The 19,039-nt window shown below is 40.9% G+C and overlaps 1 protein-coding gene and 1 non-coding gene across 2 annotated transcripts in view; both read left to right on the top strand.

Moving 5' to 3' along the window:
- Positions 1-19,039, top strand: part of Zswim5 (zinc finger SWIM-type containing 5) — a 114,157-nt gene that overhangs the window by 73,377 nt on the left and 21,741 nt on the right. Inside the window, exons 2-3 of the mRNA XM_040756887.1 lie at positions 13,284-13,640; positions 15,171-15,319. Coding sequence (XP_040612821.1) covers positions 13,284-13,640; positions 15,171-15,319 — 506 coding nt within the window. The remainder of the gene's footprint in view (positions 1-13,283; positions 13,641-15,170; positions 15,320-19,039) is intronic.
- LOC121144194 lies at positions 13,859-13,999 on the top strand. The gene has a single exon (XR_005881518.1). It is a non-coding gene; the product is annotated as a U11 spliceosomal RNA (small nuclear RNA).

Below are 19,039 nucleotides of genomic sequence, written 5' to 3'. Positions count from 1 at the left end.
TAACCTGAATTTATCTCTGGGACCGACGTAGTAGAAGGAGAGAACTGACTTCCGCAAGCAGTCTTCTGACATTGACACACACTCCATGGCACCTGCTCATTACCCCCACCCACATTCACTCAAAATAAATGTTTAAGTTATTTAAGCCAGGCTAGGATCTTCATGCCTTTAATCCCAGGCAGAGATAGGCGGATCACTGTGAGTTGAGATGAGCCTGATCTACGAAGCGAGATCCAGGACAGGCACCAAAGCTACACAGGGAAATTCTGTCTTGAAAAAAAAAAAAACACAAACAAAAAAGTTCTTTAAAAAAAATTACATGAAAATGAGAACCTATAAATGCTTATTGCACTACTAAGATTTCTAAAAACGTGTTAAAGAATTTCTAAAGAAGTAGTGTGTGGGAACCCGGCTTTGGGGGCTACAGTTGGAGCCAACCAACTTGCCCAGTTCAGACCTGAGACAGGCAGTGTGGATTGAGAAAAGGTAGGTAAAAAATGTTAAGACAAAGACCGAGACACAGGATAGAGTTAGGAGGCAATCCAGTGAACACTGAATGCCCAAGTTTATTCTTCAGCATTCTTAAGTATCCCAACCAAAAGGAGGAATATGGCAGAAGACTTCTATTATCATGTATAAGGAGCAAACAGATTTTCTTCCCTTAATCCTCCAGGTATTTGGTAACCATACCTGTTATCCCACCTTGAGGACCAAGAGTAAACACACCTGAGCCCAAATTTGTTGTTATTTAGATAAGACATCTGTTACCAAGACTGAAACATCCTGTAGTAGCCAAGCCTTTTGACTTAGTAAGGATAGTTTTGAACTCTCTGACCTGAGGCAAGATGAAGCAAATCCATCTTTATTGCCCCCCCCCACAGTGGTGCACATGAGAAAGAACCTCTTCTGTCAGTGTTCTCAACCTTCCTTCCTAATGCCGCAACCCTTTGATACAGTTCCTCATATTGTGGAGTATTACTTTAACTAGGCAAAGATGTGTTCCATTTAGTTATGCTGCATTTGCTTAATTATGTAAAGATGCATTGCTGTTTTACCTTGCCTGCCTAAGGCACCTGATTAGTCTAATAAAAAGTTGAGCAGCCAATAACTAGGCAGTAGAGGGATAGGCGGGGCTGGAGGGCAGAGAGAATAAGTAAGAGGAGAAAGAACAAGGGAGAAAGAGAGGGAGATGCCTCCCGGGCAGTGGTGGCGCACGCCTTTAATCCCAGCACTCGGGAGGCAGAGGCAGGTGGATCTCTGTGAGTTTGAGGCTGGGCTGGACCGACAGCCTCCAAAACAATACAGAGAAACCCTGACTCGTAAAAAACCAAAAAAAAAAAAAAGAGAGAGAGGGAGATGCCCAGGACCATCAAGCCAGACATGGAGTAGGACATACAGAATGAAAGAAAAGTTAAAAAGCCCCGAGGCAAAAACATAGATGAAGAGAAACAGGTTAAATTATAAGAGCTAACGGGAAAAGCATAAGATACGGCTGAGCATTCATAATCAATAAGTCTTTGTGTTGTGATTTGTGAGCTGATTGGTGGCCCCAGAGAAAGCCCGATAGAGTGGTGACCCAAAACTGTAAAATTGATTTGTTGCTACTTCATAACTGTAATTTTGCTACTGTTATGAATTATGATGTAAATAACTGATATGCAGGATATCTCACATTTGACCCCTGTGAAAGAGTCATTCGACCCCCACGTTGAGAATCACTGCTCTATGTAGTAATATTGTTCACTGCTCTTGAGGTTAGAGCAGCAAAATATTACTGTAAGATTAATTAATTAATTATTTTAAAAGCCACGTAACAGAATGTAAGGAGTTGCTGCCCAGTTGATGGGATTGTGTAGTGCTATAATTTTGACTTAGAAGAACTGCTAACACTAGAGATTTTTCTTGTGAAGAACTGCTCACATCCAAAAGATGATGTGAGTGCATTTAGAATCCCAGTAAAAACTTAATGAGAATGCCTTTTATCTGATTGGTTTTTGTTTGGAATTAGGTTACTATATACAGTATAAAAAGTGATTTTGCTCCAGTTTCTAACAGAATGAAAAGGATTGTCCTAATTGAATTTGTGTTGACATTCTTGCTATCCCACACAGGTCAATTTGTGAGATTGAACAAAAGAGAGCCAGACAGTGCTATGAGGCCCTGACCAAAATGCTATAAATGTTAGGAATGTTGTTCTTGCCATGTATGAAACCCTTAAATAAAGGATTTCTTGTAGGATTTGCATTCATCTCCATATTAAAAAGGCCATATTGGAAATAAAATGTCATAGAGTTTAGAAAAGATGAGAGTTAAGATCATCTGAAAATTATGCCTTTTATTTCATAAGAACTTAATTAAAATTCATATGATGCTTATGCATAGGCATTTTTCTTTAGATAATTTGAGGCTAGAATCTGTATGACATGAGGAGTCCTTGAAATGAGATGAAAATAAAGGGGCAACTGGAGTTATTGTCAGAACATTGAAATGATAACATTTTTAGTATACTGGCAGACACTGTCCTAAACATACACACATTGTGTGTGTGTTTCATTTAAATATAATTATAGTATTTTTGCTGATTTAATTCAGTGTACACAGTCTCAGAGAAGTAGCAGGAAATCTTTTTTAAAAATCTTTTATTCTTCAACAATTTTATAGATACACGTACAATGTATCTTGATCATTTCCACCCTAAAGGAGCTCCTTTTCCCCATGGGAAATGGTTCCTGTGAGTTTTCTTTTGTGTGAGGCAGAGTCTCCAAGTGGAGCCGGAACTGGTCTCTGACTCAGGACCCTCCTACCATAGCCCCATAGCATCAATGCTGGTGATTATAGGTATGCACCAGCATGTAGCTTCTAAGTAAATGTAATGTTTTAAAAAGAGATCTGAGAGCTGTAGAGCAGATTCCGTGATTAAGAGTATGGACTGTTCTTGCAGAGGAATGAGTTTGGTCCCCAGAACCCACATGATGGCTCACAACCATCTATAACTCCAGTTCCAGGGAATCTGACACCCTTTTCTGAACTCCATGGCACTAGCCACACATATGGTGCACAAAACGTTCACAAACATATAAATATGTATCAAAAAATAAATCTGACTGGGAAGTAGTGACCTACACCTTTAATCCCAGCACTCAGGAGGCAGAGGCAAGTAGGCCATCCTGGTCTACACAGTAAGTTCCAGGATAGCCAAGATTGCACAGAGAAGCACCGTCTCAAAAATAAATAAATAATGGAACAAATACATCTGAATACTATGTTGAAGACTAAAAAAATAGACATTTGATCTTTCAGTATTGTGGTCAGTCAAAAACAGTTCATTTTTTAATACCCTCTACTTTATTGGTGCAAACTCCTGAATGGAGCAGAATACTTTATGAAATAAGACTACAATTATATGTTGTCTTTGTCTTTGTTTGAATTGGGAACGTAGGTAGGGGCCTGGGCATGTAGTTCAGTTGGTAAAGTGCTTACCTAGCATACACAACCCCTGGGTTCTATCTGCAGCACTGAATGGACAGAGCATGGTGACACACACATGGAATCCCAGCATTTTGGAAGTGTAGGCAGGAAGATCAGAAGTTCAAGATCTTCCTCAACTACCTGGGGAGTTTGAGGCCAGCTTGGTGTGTGTACGTGTGTCTGTGTCTCTGTCTGTCTGTGTATCTGTGTGTGTGTTTGTCTTGCATATATACACATACAAGTTCAAGATTTTCCTCAGTTACATAGGGAATTGGAGGCCAGGTTGTTGTGTGTGTTAGGTGTGTGGGGGTGTGTGCATCACACACACACACAGAACCCAAGTGGTAGAGTTGGACTGTAACACCTGTTTTGGCCTTGTACCTTGTACATGTGCATACTGTTTTTTCCTTTTATTGAAAAATAGATTCTTTTTATCACATAATATATTCTGATTATGGTTTGTCCTCCCTCTGCTCACAGTTCCCCTCACCTCCCCTCTTATCCAGATCCACTCCCTTTCTGTCTCTTGTTAGAAAAGAACAGACTTTTAAGAGATAATAAGAAAGTATAACAAAATAAAATATAAGAAGGTAAAATAAAAACTATCACATTGAAGTTGAACAAGACAAACAGAAGGAAAAGAGCCCAAAAGAAAGCACAAGAATCAGAGGCCCACTTATTCATACATTCATGGATCCCATAAAAACACTAAACTAGAACCCATTATATAGATGCAGAAGACTTGGTACAGATCCTGTGCACACTGTTTTTACAGAGAGCTATTTGAGGTGTCTGATAGCTTCTTTCCAATCTATGCATCCAAGAGATTATGGATCTATAGTTCCAAATTGATTCATTACCCACTAATATACAAGGGACTTACTCTTGCATCATAAAGTGGTTATCAGGAAAATAAAATTACTATTTGAGGTGTTTATGTTGTTTATTTTGTTTTGAGACAAGGTCTCATGAAGCACAGACTAGCTTCAGATGTACTATGTAACTGATGGTGACAATGACTCTGAACTCCTGATCCACCTGTCTCCATGTCCCAAGTGCTGGGATGACAGGTATATGCCATCATGTCTGGTGAAATTACTGCTTTAAGTAATTTCTGTGTGTTAGATATCTACATGAATTTTCCAGATAAATTTGTTTTTTTTCTTTTTAACATAAAATATTTCTAAAATAATGTTTTAAAAACTGAAACTTTAAAAGCATAAACTTAATTTCCCTTATAGGATTGCAAGTTAAAAAAAAAAAAAAGCAAAACTGGAAAACTGGGTGATGTAAGGTTATCTCTAGAGGTGAATGCCTGGACATGGGAAGCTTTGTTCTTTATCTGTGGTTGCTAACACAGAGAGCAGAGGCTGCTGCCTTCTAAGGCTGATGCTGAGAAAGGGACCATGGCTGTTCTTTTGAGGTTCACATAAGGAAACCCTCTTGATTTACCAGAGGAGTCTGGGAAGGGAGCAGATGGCAGCAAGAAGGGCCCTTCAGCTTACTCAGCTGCTCTGAGAAGCTTAGGGTGACCTCTCTAAAACAAACAGACCAACTAGCTTTCAGAGTAATGGGGCAGCATCATTTATATTCCTGAAGAACAATACTCCTCCTCACTTTATCTTCCACACCCTGATCCAGGGTGTGGGTGCCATCTGCTTCTTGGGAATTTATATAGGCCGTGGCCCAGACTAGTTGGGATTGTTATTGAGTATTTTGGGGAAATGTGTTCTTTACAAAACACTTTCACACGAATCTGATTAAGCATTTCTGTTTGCATAATTAAGAAACTGAGGCAAAGAGGAATTGAGGGCTATTGGGATCGTTTGTATTTTACTGTTACTCTCTGGAGCTGTTCCTGTGCTCTTGGTTGGGCATTAGCTGCTAAGCTTGGGAGTTAAGTTTTTTAAGATGGAAATTGATTATTTTATAAATGTTGTTCTCAGCATTGTAAGAGTTCTCATGGCTACTGTTTTCCTAGGTCACAGATTAAAAAACAAAGTAACTCTGCCTCCTGAGTGCTGGGGTTAAAGACATGTGCTACCATGCCCAGTTTAGGAATAATTTTCAGAATGCAGAGGCAGGCATATCTCTGATTTCAAGGCCAGCCTGGTCTATAGATTGAGTTCCACAATATCCAGGGCTACATAGAGAAACCCTATCTGGAAAAAACAAAACAAACAAACAAACACACAAGGGAAAGAAAGAAAGAAAGAAAGAAAGAAAGAAAGAAAGGAAGGAAGGAAGGAAGGAAGGAAGGAAGGAAGGAAGGAAGGAAGGAAGGAAGGAAGGAAGAAAGAAAGAAAGAAAGAAAGAAAGAAAGAAAGAAAGAAAGAAAGATGGCTCAGCAGGTAAAATTGCCTGCCAAGACTGAGGACCTGAGTTCCTTTCCCTGGGATCCATATGGTAGAAAGCCTCTACAAACATGCTGTAGCATGTATGCACCCACAGATATATATACATACACAATAAATAAATACAAGAAAGTAAACAAAGAAATGTTAAAAAATATTGAATCGAATCCTCTTAGTAAATCACAGGGCTCCCTTTCTTGCTGTTGGCTGGAATGACATTGGTTTTCATGCATTAGCACCTGCCTAGAGGCCTTGGGGAATCAAAAGAGCAGTGAGCAAAGTGGTTTTAATTGCCCAGGCTTTGCCAGAGCTTTTCATACTCTTAGAAACACAAAGGCCTTTGAATGGTGTCAGAGGTCTGTGCAGAGAGTATCCTTTAGAGCTCCATGCAGATGAGTCACATGCCGTGCTAAGATTCTGTCTGTAGTTCATGAGCCCATCTCCTTCCTTCTGTGAGAGTGTTGCAGGGCACTTGATAGCTACGCTACAGTTGCATAGAGCAGTTGCCCAGGAAACCAGGCAGATGTCAGAGTTTACTGACTTGTCATTAATGCAGGATTCTTGTCTTTGTACAATTATGCTTGCTAATTACTTTTATAAAGTTTTGGATGCATACTTCAGACCCAGTAGTGTCATATTTATTATATCCTGGCTAACAGTACAGGTTATAGAACTAAACTGCCTGTGCTCAAGAAGGTTATATGATGTTGAATGGCTTCCTTTATTTCTCTGAGCTCCACTTTTCTTACTGAAAGGAAAAAGAGCAGACATTATTTGAGAACCTAACTAGTTAACATATGGGAAACACTTAAAATATACTTTCTAGCATATAAGTGCATAGTGTTGCACACCTTTAATCCGAGCACTTGAGAAGCAGAGACAGGTGAACCTCTGAGTTTGAGGCCAGCCAGTTCTATGTAGTGAGTTCCAGGACAGCCAGAGCTATATAGTGAGGCCCTGTAAACTGGGTGTTGGTGGCGTAGGGATTTAATCCCAGCATCCGGGAAGCAGAGGCAGAGGCAGGCTGATTTCTGTGAGTTTGAGGAGGCCAGCCTGGTCTACAGAGCGAGTTCCAGGACAGGCTCCAAAGCTACACAGAGAAACCCTGTCTTGAAGAACAAACAAAACAAAACAAACAAAAAACTCTGAGCCATAGTGAGGCCCTGTCTCAAGAAATAAATAAGTAAATGAACAAATAGACAGACAGACAGACAGAAAAGTGTGGGGTGGGGGAGAGAAGGAGAGAGAGGGTGTGGAAATACAGATGTCATAGCACCATGTGAGGATCAGAGTACAGCCCTCAGGAGTTAGTTGGCTCCCCAGCCAGTGTGGACTCTGAGGACTGAACCCCATCACCAGGCTTGCACAACAAGGGCTTTCTTACCTGCTGAGCCACTTGCCTCCCTCTTGTTCTTTTTTTTTTAACAGTCAGATGTGGGGGTAAATGCCTGAAATCTTAGCATTCAAGAGACTGAGACAGGAGGATTGGTCTGAATTCAAAGCCAGTCTAAATTACAGCACAAGACCCTGTCTCAAAAAAGTTAGCTAATTAATTAAAGATCATAAAAAACAGCAAAAGCTAATAGCTATTCATTTAATTATGAATATTAATTTTAGAAAATAATCTTGTTATATCAGTGTTATTAATTTCTATATAAATTTTCTTGTTTTAAAAATGTTTTACTCATCGAGCGTTCGCGGCACACACCTTTAATCCCAGCACTCGGGAGGCAGAGGCAGGCGGATCTCTGTGAGTTTGAGACCAGCCTGGTTTACAGAGCGAGCTCCAGGACAGCCTCCAAAACAATACAGAGAAACCCTGTCTCAAAAAACAAAAACAAAAAAACAAAAAACAAAAGTTTTACTTGAGAATTACATAGCTTCAAATATATTCTAACATATAGTCCCTAAATCACTATAGAAGCAAAAGCAAATTCAATAGAAAATTTAAATCACTAAATGTTTTACTAATACATACACAAAATACTAAGTAATGATTCTCTGTCTGGAATATACTCCATCTTTTTTTTTTCCTGCTAAAGTTTCAACCAGCATTGTGTATAGACTGTGTACAACAGGCAAAGCTTTTATGTACATCAGAGTGTGTCAGTAGCTGCCTCAGTTTATAGCTATGGAAGTTTGTTCAGTGGGGTGTCAAATTTGAAGGGGCTTAAGGAAGATAGGTTAGTCAGTAGGACGGTGATTGTAATGTCAGCAGCACTAGCAATTTCTCCACTTTCTTTTTGGGGTTCTCTTTGAGTGCTGGCTGCAGAATCATGTAAATATCTGCTGAGGCCACAGAAACAGGGCTCCTCCCAGAATCATGTCCAGTTCCACAGCCTTGCAAGCTCTGTGTATAGTTGCCATCTGGAAGTGAAGCAAGTCCTCTGTTTTGGTAAGATCCACTCTGGTTTCTAAAGCTTTCTTAGTTTATAACACTGACCAGTGTCCTTGGTGGAAAGGTGGTTTGGAGCATGCTTCTTTAGTGTCCTGGGTCAAACCCTGTCTACAGGCAGTATACAGACAAGCAGAAGTTACAGTGGCATCAGCACTCCCTCATATATTTGCTTGAATAAAGTATTTGTTCCACCACTGTGTTTCAAGAAAGGTTGCTTGTGTGATTCCCTTGAATTCCTAGTTTGTCATTGCTTGTTTAGAGCTACTCATTATTCTGTTATTCTGGTGCTTAGAATTGCCAAACTCATCAAAACTTGCAGTTCCTGTACTCTTTCCAGCCATGACAGACAAACGTCCATCCCTCAGGACAGTCTGAGAACCTCCAGTTAGAGATAAATCTTGGTGGCTTTGTCATTGCTAAAAATTCTCCATTCACATCCTGCATTGAAAACCTAGCCACCTACAACCAGGCCACATTCAGGACAGGACGTATCTAAAGAATCTCTAAAGAATCGCATCTTCACACTTTAGACATGTGACTCTTGGGAGAGCATCTAGAAGGGCTGGTAGATGCCATCTCTCCAGCCACTGCAACTCCAACAACAGCTGCACTGAGACAGGAAAACTGTCAGTTAACTTTGTATATAAATTCTTGTTACTTTGCTCACCATCCCAGTAAAATTGTTTAATTTGATGATATATTTTAATCACAAAATCAGGAATTTTATAAACATATTTAATCCTCTGTGAATTATAGATATGAATATGCAAAGGTTCAATTTAGTGTTCAGTTATTCATTCATCTATAAACAGATACTTATTAAGCCCTTACAATATGCCAACTGAAAATATAAAGATGAAAACAAACCCTTGTTTACAAGGACTTCACAATCTAAAGGGAAAAGACAAGCATGAATCTGTTCATTACACTGACAGTCATTTGCTCAAGTACAGGTAAAACTAATGAAAATGAGAGCCATGAAGAAGCACTTAGCTAGGTGTCCAAAGACACAGGGAAGACTCTTACAGTAAATACCTTGTGAGTTGAGAATTTGGAATGAGGAGGAGGTGAGAAGGTCATGCTGCTATAGGGAATCTCACATATAAAGGGAAAAAATGGAGAAAACTAACCACCATGAATTACCCAGGAAGCGTGGTGTGACAGTGTGCTGAGCAAGTCTGAAGAGACTGAAAAAGATCCCAACACATGTTGCACTGTCCTGTGATCATTGGGGAGACATTAAAGAATCAAAATTGTTGTATTCAGTAAACATTTGTATAAATGTCTATTCTATGCTGTCTCTATATTAGGTGCCAGAAATACAAGATGCATCATTTTTCAATCAAATTGAGAGTAAACTGGAAAGGTGTCTCAGCAAGTATAGCACATGTCATGAAAGCTGAAGACCTGAGTTCAATGCCCAAAGCCCATGTAAAAGAGGAAGGAGAGAACTGACTCCAAAGAGTTATCCTCTGATCACACAGGACTGTGGCATCACCCCCAGTCATACACACACACACACACACACACACACACACACACGCACACACGCACACACGCACGAACATAATAAATAAAAATTAAAAGCAAAATAAAATGCCCAGCATGTGTTCATGTTCAAAAAGTGTTACTGATTAAAAATTGTTTATTGATCAATAAAATAACTAATTAGGGTATGCAGCTCAGTGGTAGAGTACATGAAAACTTCAGGTTCCATCCCTAGCACTGGGAGGAAAGAGGAGCTTATAAGCAATTGACTGTATTTGGAAGGAACACTGATTTGAAAGAATCACTATAAATCTATTATTCCTAATTTTTAAAACCCAAGATATTTCAGAAATTATGGTCATTTAAGTTTTTATTCTCATGGTTATAATCATGTAAATTACATAACTGTTCTGGGCAACCAATGAAGTGATTATTTCTTAGGTCCTTATTATTTGATTCTGGACAAAATCTTTCATGTAAACTAGAATTTTAAGCTCCACAGGCATAAATGCTAAAGCTTTTTCATTTAATGACTCAACAACATGAAGTACCAGGTGCTTTAATGCAAAGTGATATTTGAGCTAAGCAGTGTAGAATATAGCATTTTCCTTATTTGGAAAAAAGAAATCTCACCATATATATATATGTATATATATATAGTTATAGTTATAGCATATATTTATATATCCAAAAGGAAAAGTTGTCTTTAGTACTTTCTATTTAATTCAAGGTTGAGTTCAATCAGTTCCTGAACCATTCAGAATTTTTTTTTTAATTTTCCGAGGCAGGATTTCTTTGTGTGCCTTGGCTTTCCTGGAACTTGCTCTGTAGACCAGGCTGGCCTCAAACTCACTGTGATCTGCCAACCTCAGCCTCTAGAGAGTGCTGGGACTAAAGGCGTGTGCCACCACCACCCAACTTCTCTTTCTTTTTTAATGATGAGAACAATGTTGAGGGAAAGTGTCTGACCATTTCTATTGCTTCTTGTACTGTCATTTATTATAATAGTCAGGAGAACCACATGTATTGTAAGTCACAAGCCATGCATGGGTTTTTAATAGACAATGTTTGGCACATATTTGAGCGCAGCAAATTCTAGCAAGCACTTCTTTCAAACACTTGGTTGTTCATTCCCTGAGGACATTTTGATGGCTTTTAGTTTTTGTTTTTGAGACAAAGTCTTGCTATGTCTGTATAACCCAAGCTAGCCACAAACTCATGATTGTCCTACTCTGAGTCCCAAGTGCTGCAGTTACAGGAATGTGCCACCATCCTAGGTTTGTTGGTGAGTTTATTCTTGCCCAAATGATACTTGGTGCATGTTGAAGGTAAAGAAAGTGTAACATGCTTACAAGATGGTATCCTGGTAGGAGGCCAAGCATAAAGGTACTTTTAAAAGGCCAGTGATTTTCCTAGAAATTAAGATAACAGAGCCATCATGATATATAATGGAGAAGAAGCTATGGTTTGTCTTATTCTTAAATTGTAAATAAGATAGAGCTGGGTAGAGAGGAAGTCTAAAATCACAGATAAAAATTTGAAGTAAAACATTTCTTTTTTATGTCAAATCCTGATTTGCGATTTGGGGGAAAATATACTACTAATAAAACTAAACAGAAACTCCTTGAAAGTATTTTATGCTTCATTTGGGATCCACTCAATATTAAAGTATTTGAGAATTTGGTTTTTTTATTGGTGATGGGGTTTGTTTTTGTTTGACACAGGGTCTTTCTGTGTAACCTGGCTGCCATTGAACTTACTATTTAGACTAAGCTGACCTTTAACTCACAGAGATTACCTGCCTCTGCTTCCCCCCCAAAAATTAAGCTTTTATATGATATGATAGAGATACAACAGGAGCAGCAGTCTATTTATGTATTCTCTTAAAACAAGTCTCTACACTGGGTAGTGGTGGCACACACCTTTCATCCCAGCACTAGGGAGGCAGAAGCAGGCAGATCTCTGTGAGTTCAAGGAGAGCCAGGTCCACAGCCAAAGCTGTCTCGTGGGAGGGGAGGAGAACCAACAACAAAAGCCAAGTCTACATGTCTACCATTCCTGATTTCTTTACATCAAAGACAGGCCTATTATAGGAAAGAAATAAGGATTTTGGCCTTTGTAGCCTGCTGGGACCACTAGTGGAGTAAATGTTACATATTCTTTTTAACTGCTTCTCCTCAATCTATCCATCATCCTTCAAGTTCTACAACTGGTAAAAGAGGCTATTTTGAAAGCTTATAGTTCTTGGGCATTGGAGTACTCAGTAATTAGGGTGATGCTATGATATACATGGGATTGTTTTGATTTGGTTTTGCCGGCATGTGCCATTGAGGAGAATGGGAGTGAAGTATCATCACAGCCACACAGGCAGAAGTACTATTATACTTAGTAATAAATAAATAAAATCTTTTTAAAAAAAGTTTGTGAGGCTGTCGGTCCAGCCTGGCCTCGAACTCACAGCAATCCGCCTGCCTATGCCTCCCGAGTGCTGGGATTAAAGGCATGTGCCACCACCGCCCGTCGAGATACCTGAAAACTTTGTGACGTAGTTGGTTTTCCCATGAGTTTTGGGCAATGTTTGGTGTTCCAACTGAAGAGATAGCTCAGTTAATAAAGTTGTTGGTGCACAAGCATGAGATTGGGAGTCTCATGTATTCCACCACTCAAGAGGTAAAGGCAGAAGGGTTCCAGGGTCAGCCTTGACTACATATCAAGTTGGAGACTTCGTAAGCTACACAACACCTTGTTTCAAAAACTAAATAAAGCATTCTTTCATTTAATAGTTACTGGTGTTGTGTGCCTTGTGAATAAAGATGTAGTACCATATGATATACTTTGTACCAAGTTCTGTATCTTAGCTTTCTTGCTTTTTGGAATTTCCATATGGTCACCATTTTGGAACTATATGTTTTTAAGGATGAAATTTCCTTAATCATACTTATTTTTCCTTCTATTCTTCCTCATGGAATTCTTTTTTCCATCTCATATAGTGCTCACTGCAGTCTAGATTGTACTAGTGTTGTTTATGGACTTGTCTTAATCAGCACTTTGAGTTCAAACTTTACAAGAATTCTTAACTTTTTTAAAAAAGATTTTATTTATTACTAAGTATAATAGTACTTCTGCCTGCACACCAGAAGAGGGCACCAGATCTCGTTACAGATGGTTGTGAACCACCATGTGATTGCTGAGAATTGAACTCAATACCTCTGGAAGAGCAGCCAGTGCTCTTAACCTCTGAGCCATCTCTCCAGCCCAAGAATTCTTAACTTTTAAGAGTTTATTAACCATTTGAGACTGCAATGAAAACTATGAACTGTCCTTCCAGAAAGATATATGCAAAAGTATATTTTAAAGTTTTTACATTAGTCCAAGAGATTCACTGCAAGATAAAGGAATCTTGTTTTTCTGGGTTGTGTATTCCTTCTGGACAGTACTTAACTTTCACTCCTGAGCTTGATGTTGTCCAGACATATCTCATTATCTGTATAGGAGATGCTCACTGCATTGTAAAATGATCAACCCTTAAGTTTCCTGCTACTCTCTAAACAGAATGTTTTCCTTTGTTTCTTTAGGCTTCCATCTGAGTGGCACAGTAACTGAACCAGCTACTGCTTCTGAACCAGCAGTGACTTACAAAGTTGCAATCAGTTTTGATCGATGCAAAATCACTTCCGTGACCTGTGGCTGTGGGAATAAGGACATATTCTACTGTGCTCATGTGGTGGCACTCTCACTCTACAGGATCCGTAAACCAGACCAAGTCAAATTACGTCTTCCTATCTCAGAAACCCTTTTCCAGATGAATAGGGACCAGCTACAGAAGTTTATTCAGTATTTAATCACAGCACACCACACCGAAGTTCTTCCTACTGCACAAAAGCTGGCAGATGAGATTCTATCCTCCAACTCAGAAATCAACCAAGTGAATGGTAATTATATAACATTTTCTTGATTTAAAAAGATTACCTTTTTCACAACCACTGTTAAAAGCAACACTCTTCGCTGGCATGGTGGTGCAAGCCTTTAATCCAAGCACTTAGGAGGCAGGGGTAAGTGGCTCTCTGTGACTTTGAGGCCAGTCTGGTCTGCAAAGTGATGGTCAGGGCTACACAGAGAAACCCTGTCTGGAAAAAAACAAAATCAAAAAAAAAAGGGCCTCTGTTGTGACTGACACATGGAGGGCAACTAGACTGCTCTGCATGTGGAATGAACATCAAGATATTTCGGAAGCTTTATTTATTATGTATACAGCATTCTCCTTGCATGTATGCCTGCAGGTCAAACAGGGCACCAGATCTCATTACAGATGATTGTGAGCCACCATGTGGTTGCTGGGAATTGAACTCAGGACCTCTGCAAGAGCAGTCAGTGCTCTTAACCTCTGAGCCATCTCTCCAGTCCTCAAAGCATGTCTTACAGGAGGCTGTGCTTCCATTCTTTCTCCGGGTATGTTGCTCTTGGGAGCCCTTCCCATGCCCTACTATTTGGAAGCTCTGAAAAATTCCATGCTATATTTTTGTTTTGTTTGTTTTGTTTTGTTTTTGTGGGAGTGTCATTATGTAGCTATGGCTGTTTAAATCGCTGGCCATTGGTGAGCAACTTAACCTTCAAGACTCTATTTCTCCTCATTAGAGGTTGACACATGGGACTAAATATCCCAGCTCTCTGCCTGGGTGAGCAGAGCCCATCCTGAAGCTGTCTGGCTTGTTTTGACCGTCATCAGCAACTCATTAGCAGACAGAAAGGCACCACTTTGAAACTCCAAGGACTTTAAAGTTGTATGCCATGCTTGGAGAGAAGGCTCAGCAGGTAAGAGTACTTGTTACTCTTACAAGAGGACCTGAGTTTGATTCCCAGCACTCCCATGGCAGCTAACAACCAATTGTAACCAGTTCCAGGGATATGGTGCCCGCTTCTGGCTTCTGCAGGCACTACACACATGTGGTACACAGAATACATGCAAACACCCATACACATAAAATGAAAATCTTTTTAAAAAAATAGTTGTACACTATAAAATAAAGGACAGAGGCTGCATGTATATTCAGCAAGAGATGTGCATTTCTTCTTTTTTTTTTCCTTTATTGCTTTTCTTTTTTCTTTTTTTGGTTTTTCAAGACAGGGCTTCTCTGTGTAGTTCTGGCTGTCCTGGAACTCACCCTGCAGATCAGGCATCCAATCCACCTGCCTCTGCCTTCCAAGTTCTGGGACTTAAGGCACATATCACCATCCCACAGCATGTGTGTATACCACTCTAGGCTTTTCAGTATGAATAGACCTTTGAAGGCTACAACTGTGACTTCTGTGAGCCTGAAACTAGCATGCACCTTACATTTCTCAAGTCCCACACAGTTGCCAAAGCACTGGCTGTCTGCATCTGTGTGCTCACAAAGTTCCACGCAGCTGGATATGTGTCATGGGAATCCCGAGCATTCATTACAGCGTCCCGTTCCCCACAGGCGCCCCCGACCCCACAGCGGGGGCCAGCATCGATGACGAGAACTGCTGGCACTTGGACGAGGAGCAGGTGAAAGAGCAAGTGAGGCTGTCTCTCTCCCAGGGCGGCTACTACGGCTCCGGGAAGCAGCTCAGCTCCATGTTTTCCAAGGTGAGAGTAAAAGAGGTTTCTTCCTCTTAGACGTCACGTAAACCTGGCTCCCCACACTTCTGCCCTCTGGTGTACCCTGCTTACTTCACCCAGCTGTACTGAGTGCTTAACACCTAGCAGGAGAGGATAAGCGGAACCCTCCGTGCTGTCCCACGGAGCCCAGCGACTTCCCTCTGGTAGCCTGTTGTTTCTGCTGCATTCCCTAAACGAGACAGCATTGCTGGAGAACTCTCTGCCGTGAACCCAAAGCTGCCTGGTGAAGTTCCAGAGACTACAGTTTCAACAGTGTTCCAGAAGAGACTATTTTGAAACTTGAGGCACTCATACCAGGGAGACTGGATTGGTTTTTGTTTGTTTTTTCTCTCTTTCCATTAGCACCTTTACTGGGATATAATATATATGCTATATGGTTTACACATTTAATTAGCACAGTTTTGGCTGGAGATACAGGTCAGCGGTAGAATACTTGCCTAGCATGTAAAAGGCTCAAGTACAGTTAAGTGAGTATTTATGGTTTTTTTTTTGTGGAATTGGTATATCCACAGATAGAATGGAGCCATCACCATAATTAATATTCTTATCACCTCAGAAAGAAACTTCATGCCTTTACTTATTGGTCAGAGTGAGCTTCTTCAGAAACAAACCGTTTGTCTTTCCACAACATCAAATTTATGGGAAAACATTATATTCACAAGTGATGCCAATGTTCTTGGTTTTGATTTACCAACTAGTCCTGATTTCACATTACAATCGCAGGGGTTCTTTAATTTAAAATTTATTTGGGGGGATCTTATGACATGAATGTAGTGTTCAGAGAGTGACTGTATACAATCAATTCTGTTTCCCCTCTTCCTGGGTTCCAGAGATTGAACTCAGTCACCAGGTTCAAGAACCAAGTATCTTTTTTTTTTTTTAAATATTTTAATTATTTATTAGGTATACAATCTTCTACCTGCATGCCAGCAGAGGGCATCAGAGCTCATTCAAGGTGGTTGTGAGCCACCATGTGGTTGCGGGGAATTGAACTCAGGACCTTTGGAAGAACAGTCAGTGCTCTTAACCGCTGAGCCATCTCTCCAGCCCCAAGAACCAAGTATCTTTATGTGCTAAGTCATCTGACTGGCCCCACAATTTGTTTTACGTCAACATTAATTACTAATTATACACCATCCCAGTTTTATACACATACACACACTACGTTGTCTGTCATCTACCTACGTATCTATCCATCTACCTGTCATCGTCCTGTCTATCATATATGTGTATGTGTATGCTTGTGCTGGGAGAAGCAGAGGCTTTGGCTCTGGGGTACAAAAAGATTGAGCTACAGAGGTCAGCAAGGCTTCTCTGAAGTCAAGAGCTGGGAGCAGACACCTGCAGAGAGAGTCACTCCGGGAGGCTAGGTAAATGTTAACATAAGGGAATGGGAAGATGGTTCCGCTGGTAAATTGCACCTGCAGTCAATCACCTGCAGTGCTGGTAAGGTAGGAGGTGAAATGCTGGAACTCTGGAGTTCATTGGTTAAGTGGGCTTAGCCTACTTAGCAGAGTTGCAGGCCAATGAGAGACTGTCTCAAGCAAAAGATGGAGTGTACCTGAGGAAGAACAAAATCATCCTTTAACTTCCACACACGTGTGCATGTGCACATACACATACATGAAGATACTGACATGAAAGCCCAGTCACAGAACTGTTCTGAGTTGCAAAGCAGGTTCCAAGTACAGAGCTAGCTCAAATGAAGAGCTGCATTGGAAGAGCAGCCATCTAAGCAGGCGCTGTCAAGCAGAGGGGATTGTGCTTAGCTGAAGCCCCAAAGAGGACAGTCAAGAGTCATTCACCTATTGATCGTTCTATGTCACTTGGTCTGATGATGGGTTGACAGGTGTCACTCTACCCCATTGTTAGGTGTCCCTCCTTTTATTATTTTTAATTCATCTATTTATTTTATATCCTGGCCACAGCCTCCCCCGATCCTCCCCTTGCAGTCCCTCATCCTCATTCCCCCTTCCCACACCCCAATCTCCTCCTCTTCCATCTCCATCCAGGAAAGGACAGGTCTCATGAGTATCAATAAAACATGGCATATCAAGTTGCAGTAAAACTAAGCACCTCCTCGTGTATTAAGGCTGGCCCTGTTCATGCCATTAGGCATCCCATAAGAGGACCAAGCTACTATAACATTATATGCAGAGTGCCTAGGTCAGTCTCATACAAGCTCCCTGGATGTTGGTTCAGTCTCTGCAAGCCTATATGAACCCAGGTAAGTTGATTGTGTGAACTTTCCCATAATGTCCTTGACCCCTCTGGCTCCTACACTCCTTTCTCCTCCTCTGCAGAATGTTTGGTTGTGGGTCTCTGCATCTGCCTCCATCAGTTGCTGGATGATGCCTCTCTGATGACAGTTGGACCAGGCACTAATCTGGTCACAGGAGATGACCAGTTCAGGCTACTTATCCACTATTGCTAGTAATCTAGGTCCTCCCTATAAATTCCTGGGAGATTCCCCTGCACCAGGTTTCCACCCAACCCCAAAATACCCCCCCAGCAGTTCCTCTCAGCACTCAACCTCTCCATGCCCCCCCAAACTGATTGTTCATATTCTCATCTCCACCTGCCCTCAGTCCACTCACAAAATCTCTTCTATTTCCCCTTCCCAGAGAGATCTGTGTGTCCCACCCACCCTTGAACTCTTCTTGTTGCCTAGTCTCTCTGGGCCTGTGGATATTAGCATAGTTATCCTTTTTTTTTTAATTATTTTTACGAGACAGGGTTTCTCTGTATTGTTTTCGAGGCTGTCAGTCCAGCCCAGCCTCGAACTCACAGAGATCTGCCTGCCTCTGCCTCCCGAGTACTGGGATTAAAGGCGTGCGCCACTACTGCCTGGCTGTTATCCTTTATTTTACAGCTAATGGCAATTTATAAGTGAGTACATACCATGTTTGTCTTTATCCATCTGGGTTACCTCACTCAGAATGATTTTTTTCTAGTTCCATCCATTTGCCTGCAAATTTCCTGGTGTTCTTGTTTTTAACAACTGAGTAATACTCTGTTATGCAAATGTAACACGTTTTCTTTATCCATTCTTTGGTAGAGGGGGTGTCCCTCCTTTTATATGACCCAGGTAAGGAGATTGCATCACCTGTTGTTCTGTGTTTAATAAGTTCACAAGCCCCAGCACTCGGAGGCAGAGGCAGGTGGATCTCTGTGAGTTCGAGGCCAGCCTGTCTACAGAGCGAGTTCCAGGACAGCCTCCAAAACAATATAGAGAAGCCCTGTCTTGAAAAACCAAAAAAAAAAAAGTTCACAAGCCTTTTTTTTTTTTTGGTCATGGTTTTGATGCAATCCACATATTCTTGATTTGTTTTGATAAGTTGATGGTGATAATATTTTTCATGAGTGAGTTGTCTGCCAGCATGTGCCCCTGGTTTGTGCTGGGCAGATGGTAGTTATTTACCTGCACAGACAAGAGGTGGCGCTCCTCTGCACCAGCATTTGCATTCGGCGAGGACCAAACTGCTGTTTTATAAAAGGACTTAGTCAGGGCAAGGCACAGCCTCAAGGAAATGTTTGATTCAGTACAAAGTGACTGGAGCAGACAACAGCCTCATCTCCACACCAACACTCTCCCTTATCCTCCACATCACCTGTCCCCTCACCCCCTGCTTTCGGCAACCTCTTCTCTACTTTCTGTGTCTGTAATGTCCTCTATTCTGGATTGTC

Source organism: Mesocricetus auratus, unplaced genomic scaffold (assembly GCF_017639785.1).
Source record: "Mesocricetus auratus isolate SY011 unplaced genomic scaffold, BCM_Maur_2.0 Super-Scaffold_100014, whole genome shotgun sequence".
Taxonomy (NCBI): domain Eukaryota; kingdom Metazoa; phylum Chordata; class Mammalia; order Rodentia; family Cricetidae; genus Mesocricetus; species Mesocricetus auratus.
This window is presented reverse-complemented; position numbering and strand designations above follow the sequence as displayed.